The 16,586-nt window shown below is 43.0% G+C and overlaps 1 protein-coding gene across 1 annotated transcript in view; it reads right to left on the bottom strand.

Moving 5' to 3' along the window:
• Nucleotides 1-15,103, bottom strand: part of CXIP1 (CAX interacting protein 1) — a 36,432-nt gene extending 21,329 nt beyond the window's left edge. Inside the window, exon 1 of the mRNA XM_087694084.1 lies at nt 14,799-15,103. Within this exon, the coding sequence (XP_087550210.1) occupies nt 14,799-15,018 (220 nt within the window). The 5' untranslated portion in view covers nt 15,019-15,103. The remainder of the gene's footprint in view (nt 1-14,798) is intronic.
• Nucleotides 15,104-16,586: the final 1,483 nt, after the last annotated feature.

The raw sequence follows: 16,586 nt of genomic DNA, 5'->3' as shown, positions 1-16,586 counted from the left end.
TCTACTCCATTTCTTTTTGGGCCATGAGATTTATCAGTCTCAAAGGGGGATCTTTATCTCTCAACAGAGATATGTACAGGAGCTTTTGGTGTCTTTTGAGATGGAGGATTGTCGGGCCCTCTCTACTCCCATGGATCCGAACTGGAAGGCCACTTCCCCTTCAGCTTCTCCTTTGGCGGATGCGTCCCGCTATCGACAGTTGATTGGGTCCTTGATTTGGCTTCTCAACACCAGGGTTGATCTATGTTTTGCTGTTGGGCTCTTGGCAAGGTTCATGAGTGAACCTAAGACGGTGCATTGGCAGGCTGCTCAGAGGATACTTCGGTATCTGAGGGGGACGTCTGATTTAGGGATTCATTACCCCGCAGGGACAGATGGGTCAGATCTTGTACTTGCAGGTTGGAGCGACTCGGATTGGGCCGGTGACGTAGACCACAGGCGGTCCACTACAGGTTACTGTTTTACTTTGAGTGCAGGTGTTATTTTATGGAGTAGCAAGAAGCAGCCCACGGTAGCCCTTTCGTCTACTGAGGCGGAGTATCGGGCCGCGTCTTTCACCACATGCGAGGTTGTGTGGCTTCGAAGATTATTAGAGGAGCTTGGATGCCCCCAGACTCGTCCTACATTGCTGCGATGTGACAATGAGAGTTGCATTGCCTTGGCAAGAAACCCTGTTTTTCATGCCCGGACAAAGCACATTGAGATCCAGTACCACTTCATCCGAGAAAAGCTTCTGGATGAGACCATCACTATGGAGTATTGCAAGACGGAGGACAATCTTGCGGATTTGTTTACGAAGGCACTTCCTCAGGCTCTACTTCGGAGACATTCCAGATCCCTCAAGCTTCTGCCCTGCCCAGGCTCTGAGAGGGGGTGTTGGAGATCATAGCCAGGCAGGCAAACTGCCTGCACAGCAGTAGGACTGCCACGTGGCAGTCCGACTGTCTGCAGCCCAGTCGGCTGCATTTAATGCAGCCGACCTGTTCTGGTTGCGCCCTATTTCTGGCGCCCTATTTTCTGGCAGATCTTGGCTATTTATACCTGACGTTCCCAGCAGTCTACACACACTTCTCAGACGCAGATTACAGACCGGTGACGCGCAGATTCTGTCTCTGTTCACAGATTTCAGACAGCAGACAATACAGACTGTAGCAGACTTTGAGGTGGACAGCAGGTTGCATCGTCGAGGTGGAGACACGCAGTCCAGCGCACTGCGCCCGTGTATATCTTTGTATTCAGCATTCTTTATACAGCAGATCTTCATCGTCCACTGTCTCTTTCTCTCCCTTCTCTCTCTGCGTTCTCTCTCTCTCAGTCCTACGCTTCCGCACCGCTACACTCTGACATGTTCGCCTCAAGGGGTGTAAGGATAGTGTGAAGCACGAACCGCAATGTCTGTCTCAAAGGGTGGGAGGACAGTGGAAGGGCTGGAAGTGAGCTGCTAGTGGGAGAAGGATGCAACCAGCAATAAGAGGTTGCAACCAGTAGAAAAAAGCAGGTGAGGAGGGAGAAAGACTAAAAATGCAGGCAGCAGGACTGTGATGATGTGGCAGGCTGTACGGCAGCAGGTCTGCACAGGAACAGCCGTCACCTAGTTGGAATCAACTCCAAATTGCATGAAGAGGGCTGGAAATCAGGCCCCAACTGATAGAGACAGCAATGGACAGCTTCGGCTGAGATGTCCTCCGCGAACGAGGTGTGGACAGCAAACTGAAACACCTGAAATCTGCAAAAACGAGATGCTGATGCAGCAGAAGAATAAGAGAAGTGGATACCGAACTTGCCACCAGTCTTTGCCTTCACTGGAATGGAGGATCTTCGTTGCTAGGTGAGCAGATCCAGCTCTGATACCAAGTCAAAAGATGACGTACGAGCGAGACGATAGGGTTTGCAGGAGGAACACGGAGTGAACTCGCAAACATGGAGAAGAGAAGAGGAGAGAAGAAACTCTGATGAATGGAATGATGAAGTTCTGAATCATGGAGTGAATGTGATACAAGGGAACAAGGGTGCTGTAGCACAAGGAAGATGGTGAAGACAGCCACGAACCACGAACCACAATGTCCTTCTGAAGGGGTATGAGGGTAGTGGAGAGGCTGGAGAGAAGAGGTGACGCACTGAATGATTCAACCGTGAGGAATGAATGAGAGAGTGGCCTATAAATAGGCGCAGTCAGTCTAGGATGGCACCCCTTTTTGGGGCTGCAAACCCTAAACGCAAAACGCAGAAACACAAAAACGCAAACTGCGGGTGAAGGGTTTCTCAACATCTGATACAAGGATGCTATAGCACAAAGGATGCCCAAGAGTAATGAGAGAAGAAGCCTCCAAGTCTACAAACGCAAGGATGATGAGGCATCGCCTAGAGCAAGGAGATTGCCGAAGAAAAGAAGCCTCTGAATCTGCAACACAAAAATGAAGACCGGTGCCTAGAGCAAGAAGACAACCGAAGAAGCCTCCGAGTCTGCAAACACAAGTCTAATGAGCTAACACCAGCAACTAGATGTGATGCCGATGATGAGGCATCGCACAGAGCAAGGAGATTGCCGAAGAAAAGGAACCTCTGAATCTGCAAACAAGGATGAAGACTGGTGCCTGGAGCAAGGAGACAACCAAAGAAGCCTCTAAGTCTGCAAACACAAGTCTAATGAGCTAACACCAGCAACTAGATCAGATGCCAAGTGGTGAGGATGAGCCAAAAGCTGAAAACACAAATGAAGATAGCCTTTGATGATGATGACACTAGCTGGAGATGTAACATTTGATGGAAGGGGAGTAGCAAGGATGCAAAACGCAATAGTAGAACGCCACAGTAGAACACAGCAATAGAACATCACAATAAAACACAGCAAAAGAACACGCAATAGAACACCACAGCAAAAAGCCAAGTGGAGATGGTACATGATAACCACAAACACCAATGTCCTCCAATAGGGGTATAAGCAACAATGCCAAGAAGAGGGAAAAGGTTTCAAAATGATGGAAGAAAAGTGGCGAAGAGCATGAGAGGTGGTGTCATAGGGATGTGAAATTTTAAGATGTTTTAATCTTGCCAATAACATTTGATTAAGTTATTAATCAAATATGCAAGGTTGTTTAGCACATGTGATGCACATTGCAATTATTTTATGGTAGCAAGCCAAGGACCTTGAAAATACAATGGGTGCCAAAGACAAAAGTTGTAATAAGTTATGTCTGATAGGTAGAAGGTGGTACTCAGTGTCAAATTTGGGCCTAGACCAATTTATTGGCCACTAATGGAGATTAGAAGGCTACCACTGGCAAAACTTGCCCACACAAGGGGAAAAAGCGTTTTTAGGGGTTGGTGAAAATCTATTTCAATCATTGTGAGAGAGAATGAGGCTATTAGAGAGCAAGGAGAGGCTGCTAATGTGATTTGCAGCCACCATGATTCAGTCCTATAGCATGTGACAGCAATTTGGAGCCCTCTAGGAGCAGATGACAGCAGCCCAAGGGCCTTCTGGTGCAGATGACAGCATATAGAATGGAATAGTAGATAGACTTTTTGGTGGTCCTAAGTTGTAGGTGGCAGCTTCCATAGCTGTTTGAGCAGGATAGCAATTGTTTTTCACCATTTCTCACGATGATACTCTAAAATTCTCTCTCATCCCCCAACTATCTCTCAAGTTATCTCAGCATTTTCTAACAATTTGAGCCATCAAAGGAAGAGATTTCAATCAATATCTTTTGTAAACCCTAATTTACAACAGAAATTAGGGTTTGGCAACCACCTTGAGATGCGTGCTCAAAATTGAGGGCTTAGGGCTTGAATCTCAATACCTAAAATTGAGGAATTTCACGGAGATTTAAGAGATTAGCCAACTAATATCAGATTTGGGGCTGAATTTGTCTTTCAAGGAGCAACGTGAAGGCCAATCCCTAAGCAAACCAAGGGACAAATTGGTTTGGAAGTTTACTGGTCAGTTTTGACAACAAGAAGCACTTGGATTAGCAGAGAAGATCAAAGAATCTCAATTGTACTCCTTCCATTTGCAATATAAGATAAAGAAATATTGCAAGGGGTGCCAATGTTGGAGCCAATAAGGTGTCCAATATCCAAGATTAAAGTGGTAATATTTGCATTTTCAGTTTATGTGAATTTTATCATTTTTGTAATTAGTGTAAAATCAAGTTATTTACCACCCTATCCGAGAAGAAAGGTTGGTTGCATGGTTTCATTGCAAGGATATACCACCAATTCCTCGAATTGGTGGGCGCAAGGCACATGATTGAGGGTCAAAAGCTTTGTTGTAGTGCTGAAATTATATTCAGTTGAGCACTACGACAAGAATGTCTTTTAGATAGTGAGATGGATGGAATCAAGCAAGGATGATACCTCTCAATTTGAAAATTCACAAAGTGTTGGGAAAAATACAATGCTTGATCTTGGACAAGGCACGAAGCATGGGCAGCAAGCTGAGAATGAGGGAATTGAACAACAAGTGGATCCTTCTAGGTCTCTTGAAGCTAATGAGCAGCAAAAGAAAAAGAAATTTGATGATTAATGTAAAGATCAGCTGAGAACAACATCTGAAATGTTAACACAATTGGTAAATGATCCTTAGTTCATATGCTTTTTAAACCCCTTAGAGCAGGGCAGCAAAGGCAAGAAGAGGAAATCGTCTTCGAGCGCTTCGGGACAGCAAGGTGCACCGAAGGAAGAGCCAATACAACAGCATGATGTTCTAAATGTAAGTAGTGAGCAAAAGCAAATGATGCCAATGGGGCAATTGATGCATACACAAGGCCAACTTGGAAGTGCCAATCCAATGTGTTTACAACCGGGCATACATGCAATGATGGGGCAGCCATGATAATTGGTGCTAGTTTCCATGCTATGGTAGGTCAGGGACTACATATGGCGATGTATGACACAACTCCTTATCATATGCAACAACCAATGCCTGGTGTGCAAGGCCTAATGTATTCAACTATGGCTAGTAACATGAATAAGCCCATGTATAACAATGTTGGCATGATGTCAGGGCACAAAGTGGCAAGTTTGGCAATGCATATAGGCAGCCCACTGTGTTCGAACACATGGTGTGAATGATGGTCATGCAAATGTTCCATACAGTGTTGCTCATGAGAAAAAATGCGGCTAATATTATATGCAATGTATGGAAAAATGTATCTTGGTATGACTGGTAGTATGCAAATTCTCATGCATAGTCACATCGCAATGGTCTAAAGTACGTAAACAAGAATGTTTTCTTATGCATTTGGTGCTCCTAGCATGTCAGGTGTACATGAGGGGCTAGTCAACTGGATGCAATGTTGCATATTACTTTAGTTGGAATTTCAGCAATGTGAAAGTGTAAAGCATCGCAATGCTTAAAAAGAAGAAAGCCCTATAACCTAGTGGAGGTTTTGAGACAAGTAAAGTTAGAGGTAAATTTTCCATATGCTTCTTGGTGAAGCTTTAGCATTGTTTCATCAATAGATGCAAAGCAGATGGAAGAGGATGACTTGGAAGACCATCCTCAGTTGTTGCAACTTTATGGAAATGACTTTTAGTCAGAGCTGACTCCTATTCAACCTCAGTCAAGTTCAGCAAAATAGAGGTCCGAAGCATGGCTTGATGCTCAAGGGGGGGGGTAGCACTTTCACTCCTCCACTTGTGGACAACTCTTGTATGTAGTGAATCTTGGATGTATTCAACATACATCCAAGGTATTGTGCTGATAGTATGTTTTTCATGGGGTCACTACTAGTGTACTAGTATTGTGATATGTATGGAAATGAGTATGATTGTTACCATGGCTTTGAAACTATACTTTTGCATCAATTTGGAATCAATTCATGGTCAGTTAGGCACGAGCTTTTGCCTTAGTTTGAGATGAATTTCTGATCCATGTCAGCTCAATTTTTTATTAGTTTGAGAACCGTTAATGGTCACTTTTGGGATCAGTTTTGCATCGGATTTTGCATTAGTTATTAATCAATTTTTCCAATCAATTTGTGATCAGTTCTCATATTAGAAAGTAATCAGTTAACAATCAAATTATGCTTAGATGCTTAGTTTTCAATGGTTTACTAATGGTTACATGGACAGCAACATGTTAGTAAATGTCATTTGTGAATAAGATTGTGGAGTCAGTGCTAGGGTTTGCACTGAGGAAACACAAAGTGTACGACCACGATAGAAGCACAAGGAGACAAACACTGATACAAAAAGTAAAACTCAAACCCTAAACGCGAGGGGCAGTCAGCCAATTTTTTTGGCAGGCCACCAGCTGGTCGGTCAGATTTAGGAGGAGAGAGCTATTTATAGCAGCACTCTTGGTCACTCTCACTCACACTCTTTCCTGAGATTCAGCACACACTGCTCCCATTCCTCTCCGACATTGGTGCTGCTTAACATTTCAGCCTGATCCGGTGCCCTCACTAACGCTCCGAGCTCCGTGCAAGGATCGATCGGTCCACACCTTTGTATTCAGCATTCATTTCAGTCAGTGCAGTATTTCTTCCTTCTCTCTCTCTCTCTCTCTCTCTCTCTCTCTCTCTCTCTCTCTCTCTCTCTCTCTCTCTCTCTCTCTCTCCATGTTCCTTCTTCCATTGCACACTCTCGCATGTGTGAGAGTGCACAACGGAAGAAACTCGAACACAAACGAAGAGAGAGACAATCTGCAGGAGAAGAAGAAAAGAAACCTACACTGAACAAGGAACAAATGCTGAATACAGGAGGACTGATCAGTCCCTGCACGCAACCCACAACGTCAGTGAGGGCACCAGATCAGGCTGATGATGACGGCAGTATTGAAGATGGAGGAAGATGACGAAGTCGGAGTGTACACTTGCCAAGGAAGGAAGATGATAATCTAACTGATACCAAGTGGGAAATGGCTACAAATAGCCAAAAATCCCAAAAACTGGCCGACCTGAAATTTGGAGCCAAAAATACAGCCGACTAGCATTTAATGCTGGTAAAAATGCCAAAAAATGCTCAAAATTTTCTTGAAAAGGGTGGACAATGTCCGACAAGTGAGGCAGGCTAAAGAATGCAGAAATTGCCCCACGAAATGAGCATAAAATCCCGGTTGAAGGAGAAAATGCACTGGAATGCAATAAACTGAGTCATCTAGAATGAGCTACCTCCTCTATCAAAACAAGTGATAGACAAGTCAGAGCTCCTAAAGTCCTCATCTGACTCAAACTGAGGCTCGCAAGCAAGAGATGACAGGGCATGACAAACATGACTGCTAACAACACTGACACAAAAAGTAAAACTCAAACCCTAAACACAAAACTCAAAACTCTAAACACAAACAAAAGAAGGGATAGAAAGAACACAACTCATAAGTGAATGAATGCTATAAATGAATCTAAGAGTGTACAATGTGCCCAAGGGTAGAGCAGTGTATCAAAGAGTAACATCCACCGAAGACGGATCCCAAGTTTGTGACTAGTCTCTTACCAATCAGAGTATAGAAAGAAAAGTATGCTCTAGCATGATGATGCCGAAAGAGCCTGGAGCACCAAACGCAAGCAAGAGAAGCTGTGGAGATGAAAGGCGGACCCCAGATGAGTGTAAACGCAAGTTGTGGACGTCGCCTAGATGAGGAGCACCAACACCTATCGCCTAGAGGAAGAAACACCAAACGCAAGCAACTGGAGTATGTAGGAGTTATCGCCTGGCTAGTCTAGAACCAAACACAAGCTACAAAAGATGCAAAAGGTGATGAAGATGCTAGAGATGGCTAGAGGATGCCAAATGCAGCCTGGAAGGGTGTCTCTTAGTGAGCAACAACTGTAGAAGAAGACGCCAAGCACTGGAGCAGCACTGGAGCAGTAGCTGGAGGAGTGGCAGCAATCGATGGGGTTGGACAACCACTTGCGTGCATGGGCTCATGGCTAAAATCTGCACACAAGGGTGAGACACTTGCACAAAAAGGGATTGAGGCTAAATGTGAACAGCCTGTCTGTTTATAAATGAGGATGGACTCTCCCCAGTTAGGGTTTCACTAAACTCTCTCAAACTGTGCCTCGTTTTAGGGTTTTCATTAAATTAAGCTTGTTTTGGGGCTGTTTAAGTGGCAAATTAGGGTTTCACTAAACTCTCTCAAATTGTGCCTCATTTCAGGGTTTTCATTAAATTAAGCTTGTTTTAGGGTTGTTTAAGTGGCTAATCAATATGGAATGCATTTATTAGCTCAACACCCCCTCTCACACCCAAAACTTAGCCTAAAAGGGAAGGCCGGTAATATTTACCCCAAGACACCCCACCCCAAAGCAGTTAGGGCATTAAACAAAGGGAGCACAATGGCTACCCGATGGCCTACCAAGACTACAAAGGCAATGGTTACCTTACCAAGGGAGTCCAAGTAGACTACAATGAACTTTGATTTTTTCTAAATTATTATTTTATTTTTTTTAGTGGGAGATGATTTATTGTAGATTGAGTAACAAGAGAAAATGGGAGAATGAGAAGTGACGGTTAGGTCCAACCCATCACAAAACAAACAAGCTACCCATCCACTCGCGGATGACAAGGAAATGGTGATGAAGTAATGGTTAGGTGATGTACAAACCGCCGGTGGAAACAACTTAGGATCCATGTGACATTAAAAGTGACATTTAATGTCATGTTAAGGTCACAAATATGGAATGTGACATTAAAGTGACATTTAATGTGACATTAAGGTAAATCTAGGGGAACATGCACAAGAATGACCGTCCGAGCTCTTGGGCGCCCGAACGGGGTTAAGGGGAGCCTAGAGAGTAAGAGAGTCCAAGAATAGTAGGACTCAAGAAAAGTGGACGGCTGGCAGAGGAAACGAGAGAGGGGTGCCAACACTTATCTAGGCGTGGTTGGAAGGAGAAGAATCACTCGTGCTCAGAGGTTTCATCATTTTTTCCTGTCTTTTCCGAAGCCATCTTTCATTGGTATCAGAATGTGACATTAATGTGACATTAAAAGTGACATTAAATGTCACTTTAATGTCACATTCCATCTAGTGATGTTCTGCACAATGAATAAGCTACATGCTGTGAAATGCTCGTGCAGCAGGTGCCACTTGAACAATGTCCCTCGTGGGGAAATTGTTCACCTACCCAAGCACCCTAGTACAAAGATAATAAAACCATACAATGCATAGGGGAAGGTACAACAAGGGGGGAAAGCCAATGTCGAAGACAAGTGCCGAAACCTGTAGAATACCAAAAAGATAAAAACCCCCTCTCAACCTTCAATGTCAATGCCGAAGGAGGAAGAGGAGCCAAATGTTGGTCTTCATATGGTGCCAAGAACCATGATGAGAAGAAGCATCCCAACTGAAAGAGCTAGGTAGAAGTCGCTACCACAATTGCATCAAGAGAGATGTTGTATAGTCCGCCTCGGGAGGGGAAGCCTCCATACTGGTAGAAGAGTAAAACTCCTAGGACGATGAAACCATGAATAAAACGGTGTGCATCCCATATCTCCAACCCAAGTAGCACTAGACAAACCTGCATATCAGCCCTCCACTAAAAACAAAGTCTACAAAAGACAATAAGATCTACAATCATAGAGGCCAGAAGTGAGATTCTCTAAAAAAGAAAACAAAGCTAAAATAGAAAATGAATGGAATGAACAAGTGCAATAATAAAAATATATATGTGTATATAAATGCAACAAAAGACTTAAAAATGAAAGGAAAAAAGACAACACTCCTATGGACCGGACTCTAGAGCCTAAAGTACAAAGAGTACAATAATGAAAAAAGACTAGGAGGATGGTCACCATCGCGTACGCCCACTAGCAAGTAGCTGCCAGTGAAACGCCTAATGAGGTGGTGAGGTGGTCCTAGATGAAGGCAAATGTAATGTGGATGCATAAAGTGCAATGGGATCGGTGCTAGTAGACCAATCAGCCAACCCCTCAGAAGTAGAGGAGGATGGCCACCAAGACTTTGTGTGCCACATGTCCAGCAGCTGTGGGGGCTAAAGGAGCAGATGGAGCAGCGGCGGGAGGTATAGCCCTACGAAAGTGGTGTCACCCTTGTTTTGGCTTGCCTTCGCATCTAGTGAGTTCTTGCCACTGTTGGTTTTTGCTCCCAAAGAAGAGGCAACCAATACTCGGCCCTCTGAATGGGTGGGTGTGGAGAACTTCTTATGGACTTGATCATGCAATCTTGCATAATACAAGAACTAACACTCAAACTCGTAGAAGGTTGGCAATCTAGATAGTGAAATAATGTACTGGATAAAATGGAAGTATTTGTTAGGCAACTTGTTCAAGAAAAACGTGACCTAATCATCATCTGACTTCGGGGAGCTAGTAGTGGCAAACTCAGCAAGTAACCACCGATATTCGGCCAACTTGACTTTCAAGTCATCCCTTTCCTTAATAGAAAACTCTTGAAGCTCAAAATCAATGTTTATATGCCAAGTACGATCTCTGGCTACATAGCGGTCTGTGAGATGAGTCCCATGTTCCAATGCGAGAGGGAAGTGCTATTACTGAGAGTGAAACTCAAGAAGCAAACCCTACATCAACTCAACATTGGATGTAGCATTGCCAGCTCTCCATTTAGTCAGGATGGGCTAAGGTGAGGGCCAAGCATAGGCTCAAGACCAACAACAAGGTCCCAAAGACCCTGAGACTCAAGCAGTTGTTGTATATAGTTTAACCAAGTGGTGAAATTCAACCCGTTGAAACAAGTCTTATCCGTGAAGGCATTCTTGGCCGATGCAGCAATAGTGGTAGTGCTCAGATAAGGTGGATAGGGTAGGTAATGTGAGGGAAAGGAGTACACTTGGGAACAGGTCTCAAAGTGCCCACTAGGCATACGAGAAGTATACACAATGGATCCAAATGCTTGCATGGGATGACTAGGCATGGGCATTGTCGCTACATGAGTACCGCATGGTGGAGGGATAGGGGTTGTGGAGCAGAGAATTTCCAAATGTTTGCGTGGGATGACTAGGCATAGGCATTGTTGCCGCATGAGTAACCCATGGTGGAAAAATAGGGGCACGTGGAGCAAAGAATGGAAATCCCTACGTCTAAGAAGTTATGGTATATGGGTAGCTAGGGATAGTGAGGGGGGTGCCCATCACAATCGTCCCAATGGAAAAAGAGGTGCTTACACGAGGAAAGGTAAAGAAAACTATGTTAAGAGAGCGACATTCCCTATAATGAAGCCCCATAGTGAGGAGTGGCTTGTGCAAAAGGGTAGGTGATAGTGTTAAGAGCTAGGATACCCCCGAACGATGCAGCATGGTATGAAGTGGTAAGAAAGTGTAAATACGAAATAGAGAATGAGAATGTGCTAGATGCAAAGACAGAGGACCTAACTCTCTATGTGGTAGAGGTGGATGTGGAATGTAAACCAAGGTTTTAAAATGAGTGTGATATGGCTTCAAAAGAAGAGAGTGGGATGGGAGGGAGAGGAAAGTAATTGACTTACTCAAATGAGACAGAAGATGCAGGTATACCTAATGATGAATGTCTGCTTCTTGAGCCCTCTCTATTAAGATTTACATGCATTTGACCATCCGAATCCTCCACACCAAAAGGCAAAACACGAGAGGGTTTTGATTTCAACGACTCAAAAGGATTGTACAAACTTGACACAAGGCCTAGCCAAGATTATAAAGATGTATCGCCAGTCGTCCCAAATGTCATATTGCCTTCATGATTAGAAAGGTGGCCAGCCTCACCAACCGGTTTGGAAGGAGTCGCAAAACTAGAAGAAGAGATATCTTCTGGTCCATACTTGTTGCGTAGATACTCCTTAAACTCCTCCTTCGTGAGATTAATGAAATCTAGAATATCTAGTATGGGTGTAAATATAAAGAGTGATGGTGAGGGTAAATGTGGAGTGTCATCTTTCTCGTGGAGTCCATAATGCCTCCTCAAGGCCTCCAGTGATGGAGAAGATTGATAAGATATCATGGGGTCATGAGAAGAAGATGTCTATGACATTGTGATTCCATTATGAGTCGTATTGTGTACCTCGTGCAAGGACTAGCACTCCACAATATCCCCACGATACTCTTTATAAGAGCCCCAACTCTAATACCATGTGAAGAAGACTGTGGAGCTACCACTAGGATTTGCACTGAGGAAACACAAAGCGTATGACCACAACAAAAGCACAAGGGAACAAACACTAATACAAAAAGCAAAACTCAAACCCTAAGCGCAAAACTCAAAACTCAAACATAGAAAATCAAGCATAAACAAAAGAAGAAATAGAAAGAATGCAACTCTGAGGTGAATGAATATTGGAAATGACTGTAAGAGTATACAATGTGCCCAAGGGCAGAGCAATGTGTTGGAGAGTAACATCCACCAAAGACGAATCCCAAGTCTGTGAGTGCTTGTCCCCTGGCACGGATGACACATAAAGGCACACCAGTCGGACTGTAGGAAAAAGAGTATACTGTAATACGATGACGCCAGAAGAGCCTGGAGCATCAAACACCGTTGAGAGGCATGAATAATGGATGCATCCAATGGGTTTCTAGCAACAGTTCTAGACTAATTTTCCATTTTATGTTATGTATATGCTGACTAAAATTTATCGACAAGTTTTGAAACATGTGACTATGATACCTTATGGAAATTCCAATACTGTATACTTTTTTTTTGGTACAATGGAGTGCAATCAAGGACGATTGCAAGGATTTCAAGGGGGGAGCTTTGTCACAAAGACGTGGTTTTACGATGCTTTAATCTTGCCAATAACATTTGATTAAGTTATTAATCAAATGTGCAAGATTGTTTAGCACATGTGATACACATGGCAGTTATTTCATGGTAACAAGCCAAGGATCTCAAAGATACAATAGATGCCAAAGGACCTCGAGGATACAGTGGATGCCAAAGGCAAAAGTTGTAATAAGTTATGTCTGACAAGTAGAAGATGGTACCAAGTGTCAGATTTGAGCCTAGACCAATTTATTAGCCACTAATGTCAGTGATAACATTACATACTAAGCATTAACTAATTAATTAATGCCGGTCTAAGGGCTAATAACTACTCAAGGATACTTGGAAGACAAATTTACCTAGTCAATTAAATTATTGACTGGTGAAATTGATTATTTGAGCACTAGAATGATTATTAAATTAATTTTTAGAACTTTAAAAATTAATTTAATAAATATTGAAAATTGGGATTAGAAGGCTACTCCTTGGCAAAACTTACCCATACCAATGGTAAAAACGTTTTTAGGGGTTGATGAAAGTCTATTCCAACCATTATGAGAGAGAACGAGGTTATTAGATAGCAGGGAAAGACTGCTGATGTGATTTGCAACCACCACGGTTCAATCCTACAACATATAATAGCAATTTGGAGCCCTCTAGGAGCAGGTGACAGCAACCCAAGAGCCTTCTGGTACAAATGATAGCATATATGATGGGGCACTAGACTTTTTGGTGGTCCTAAGCTGTAAGTGACAACTTTCATGGCTGTTTGAGAAGAACAATATCAATTTTTCAACATTTGTCACGATGATACTTTGAAATTCTCTCTCTACAACATTCTCTCTCATCCCTCAACTATTTCTCAAGTTATCTCAACATTTTTCGACGGTTTGAGTAATAAGAGAAAGATATTCCAATCAATCTCTGCTGTAAACCCTAATTTACAACAAAAATTAGGATTTAACAGCCACCTTAAGATGCGTACTCAAAATTGAGGAACTAGGGCTTGAATTTCAATAGCTGAAATTAAAAAATTTTAGGGAGATTCGAGAGATTGGCCAGGTAATATCAAATTTGGGACTGAATTTGTCTTTCAAGGAGCAAGGTGAAGACCTATCCCTAAGCAAACTAAGGAGCAAATTGATTTGGAGATTTGCTAGTCAGTTTTAACAATAAGAAGCACTTGGATTAGCGGAGGAGATCAAATGCAATATAAGATAAAGAAATATCACAAGGGATGCCAATGTTAGGGCCAACAAAGTGTCCAAGAATAAAGTGGTAGTATTTACATTTTTAGTTTATGTGAATTTTATGGTGGTTGTACTTAGTGTAAAATCAGGTTATTTGCCACCCTATTTGAGAAGAAAGGCTCATTTCAGGTGGTGCCAAATAATAGGCACAAGCAATCTCGAGTCTCCCCCATTGAAGTCTCTCAAGTGGCACTCTGACTCTCTCAAGAGGCACTAGAAAGCCTTTTTGGGGCTGGAAATGGAAACCAAAAATGGGAATGAAGAAGGAAAACCATACGGAATGTTGTGGTTTCTCAAAACTTGAGAGTCATCTTCAATAAATTATCCAGCCTTGGAGAGCACTTACAAAGAATATCAATCTAGGGGAGTGGTCTGTCACACCTAACTATTAACAGTTCCCCAAGCTCTCTATCGGTGATTGACTGAAGCTCAAACTATTCTCACAGAAGCATAATTTAGTTTCACAACCTCCTGCAATGTGCAGACTATGCCATATCTCTGCACAATCATCAATAGAACCACATTCTCATCACGCTCCTTGCACTCACACTCGTAATAACCTGGATTATGTTATTCATTCGCCATTTGTACCTGTTATTCCCACTTATGGCGATACCACCCTCGATAAGCATCATCCCAAAACACGGCAAATGTCACAAAGGGTAGCAAGCAAGAGCTGAACTGAGCACAAATGCAACCAATCATGCTCGTTCACTTTAACATCATGCGTAAAAAATATACAAGCTGCAATCAATAGCATCTAATACACATTAAGCTCTCTCTCTCTCTCTCTCTCTCTCTCTCTCTCTCTCTCTCTCATATTCGTTCAACGGAGGAAGCTCTCTCATATTTATTCATCTACTCATAAGAACGAATAATCAGACAACTCACCCCCTGTGCCTCCTCCCGCGATGCTGGATTGGCAGATGACGACTTCACATGGTCGCCTCCTTCCGATGGAGAGGCTCTGCGAGGTAGAAGTGAAATCTATCCCTGGAAATGGTTTCCTGGCCACAGACGCTCTGATCGGGAGCGAGCTAGACGAGGAAAACCTACCCGTTGAAAGACTTGAAAGAACACTGCTCCCTTGATGGAACACAGAAGCAGCCATGGCTCGCGCCCTCACGTGAACAGAGAACCTTTCCTTTTCTCAAGAAGTTCTCTACAGGCATACGCAGTTTTATGTATGTAATCTCGCCACATCGTTATAAGTTCATAATTTTGACACGAAAAGATATTATTCGCATTTACAAATAGCGATAAATTTTTTATAATGGGGTATGTATTTGTGTACAGATCCGAAAGAGGAGACATTCCTAACTTCCTACTTGAGATGACTCAGGGTGCAGTTCTTTAGTGCCTTGAAGAAGGCCTAATAATTGGAGTTTTTCTTTCTTAAACCCTTCAAAACAGATAGTATCTCAGTCTTACAAAAGATGGTACTAGCACCCTTGTAGTTGCCAATTTTGCCTAATGACTTAGCCGTCCTATGGGACCAAATGTACCTAATGACATTCCAATGGGCAGCCTTTGCTTCTTGGAGTTGACCATAGTCCCCAAAGAGGACTACCTTGGCAATTACTTTAGATTGTAGACCACCAACCTTGTCAACCCACGTGATGAGGGCCTTCCATAATCCTTTCACCTCCACAAAGTCCCAAAACAAGTGCTTGGGAGACTCAAGGCATCTACCACAAAGACCACAAAGTGGAAAGACTTTGGCAAACTTAGAGAGTCACTCCCTTGTGGGCCACTAGTTCATAGTAGTTTTCCAAAGGGTGAGGTTGAGATGTTTGCAAGGGTTCTAGACCATATGATCTTAATCCTTTTCTTCCAGGTCTTAAAGCGGGTCATGGGCTAAGGCTTCTTCCAATAGTCTTATGCTTGCATGATGAATCTATAGTTGTGAACTACTAGATTCTCCCTCTTGGAGCATTCTAGTAGGATGTTACATTTCTCAGTTTTGAGATATCTCGTAATGGGGAGAGGGAAGTCTTTAAAGGACGTGGACAAGTCCTCTTTTTTGCGAGAGATTATTGGGGTCAACCACTGCATTTCCTCAATGTTCATGTCAAACTTTATCAAACACTCATCCGAGTCAACAACCTAAGGTTGTGGGGGTCCCAAATGTCCCTCCATCTCCAAATGCCCTTGTTATACACCTTCTTGGAAAGCTTTGGTCTCCTTCTAACATATAAGAAGTAATCCTGGTAGGCAAAATCCGAGAGCCAAACCAATTGCCCTAGGCTTGGGTCTCCTCTCCTTTCCTTGTGCCCACACCACTGGACCTCCTTGTTTGATGACAACGTTCGTCAAGGGAGTGAGCCCGGAGTGGAAGCATGCAAGCGGAAGTATAAGCTATGGTAGAGAGAGAGAGAGAAAGAGAGAGATACAAGATGTAGGAACTCCAGTCGTCATAACGTGTGACCGGCCTTCCCTTTATTCAAATGTCACTAAAATAATAAAGAATGAAGAAATAGTGATGAACATCCACCACCTACAGTATACAAGTGTGTGGATACTGTTAGTGTAGTAATACATGGGTAGCTAGGCACAAGTGCCTTTACCCCCAACAACCTCCCACTTAAAGCAAAATGTGCCTCTAGTGAGGAGAGAACAAGAAAAAAGTGACAAAGTATAAATGTACATAAATACAATAGAATGACAAAAGACATCATC

Source organism: Lygodium microphyllum, chromosome 15 (genome assembly GCF_053477565.2).
Source record: "Lygodium microphyllum isolate KBCC chromosome 15, Lygodium_microphyllum_v1.1.10, whole genome shotgun sequence".
In the NCBI taxonomy this organism is placed as follows: Eukaryota; Viridiplantae; Streptophyta; class Polypodiopsida; order Schizaeales; family Lygodiaceae; genus Lygodium; species Lygodium microphyllum.
The sequence above is the reverse complement of the archived record's forward strand: the minus strand, read 5'-3'. Positions and strand labels throughout refer to the sequence as shown.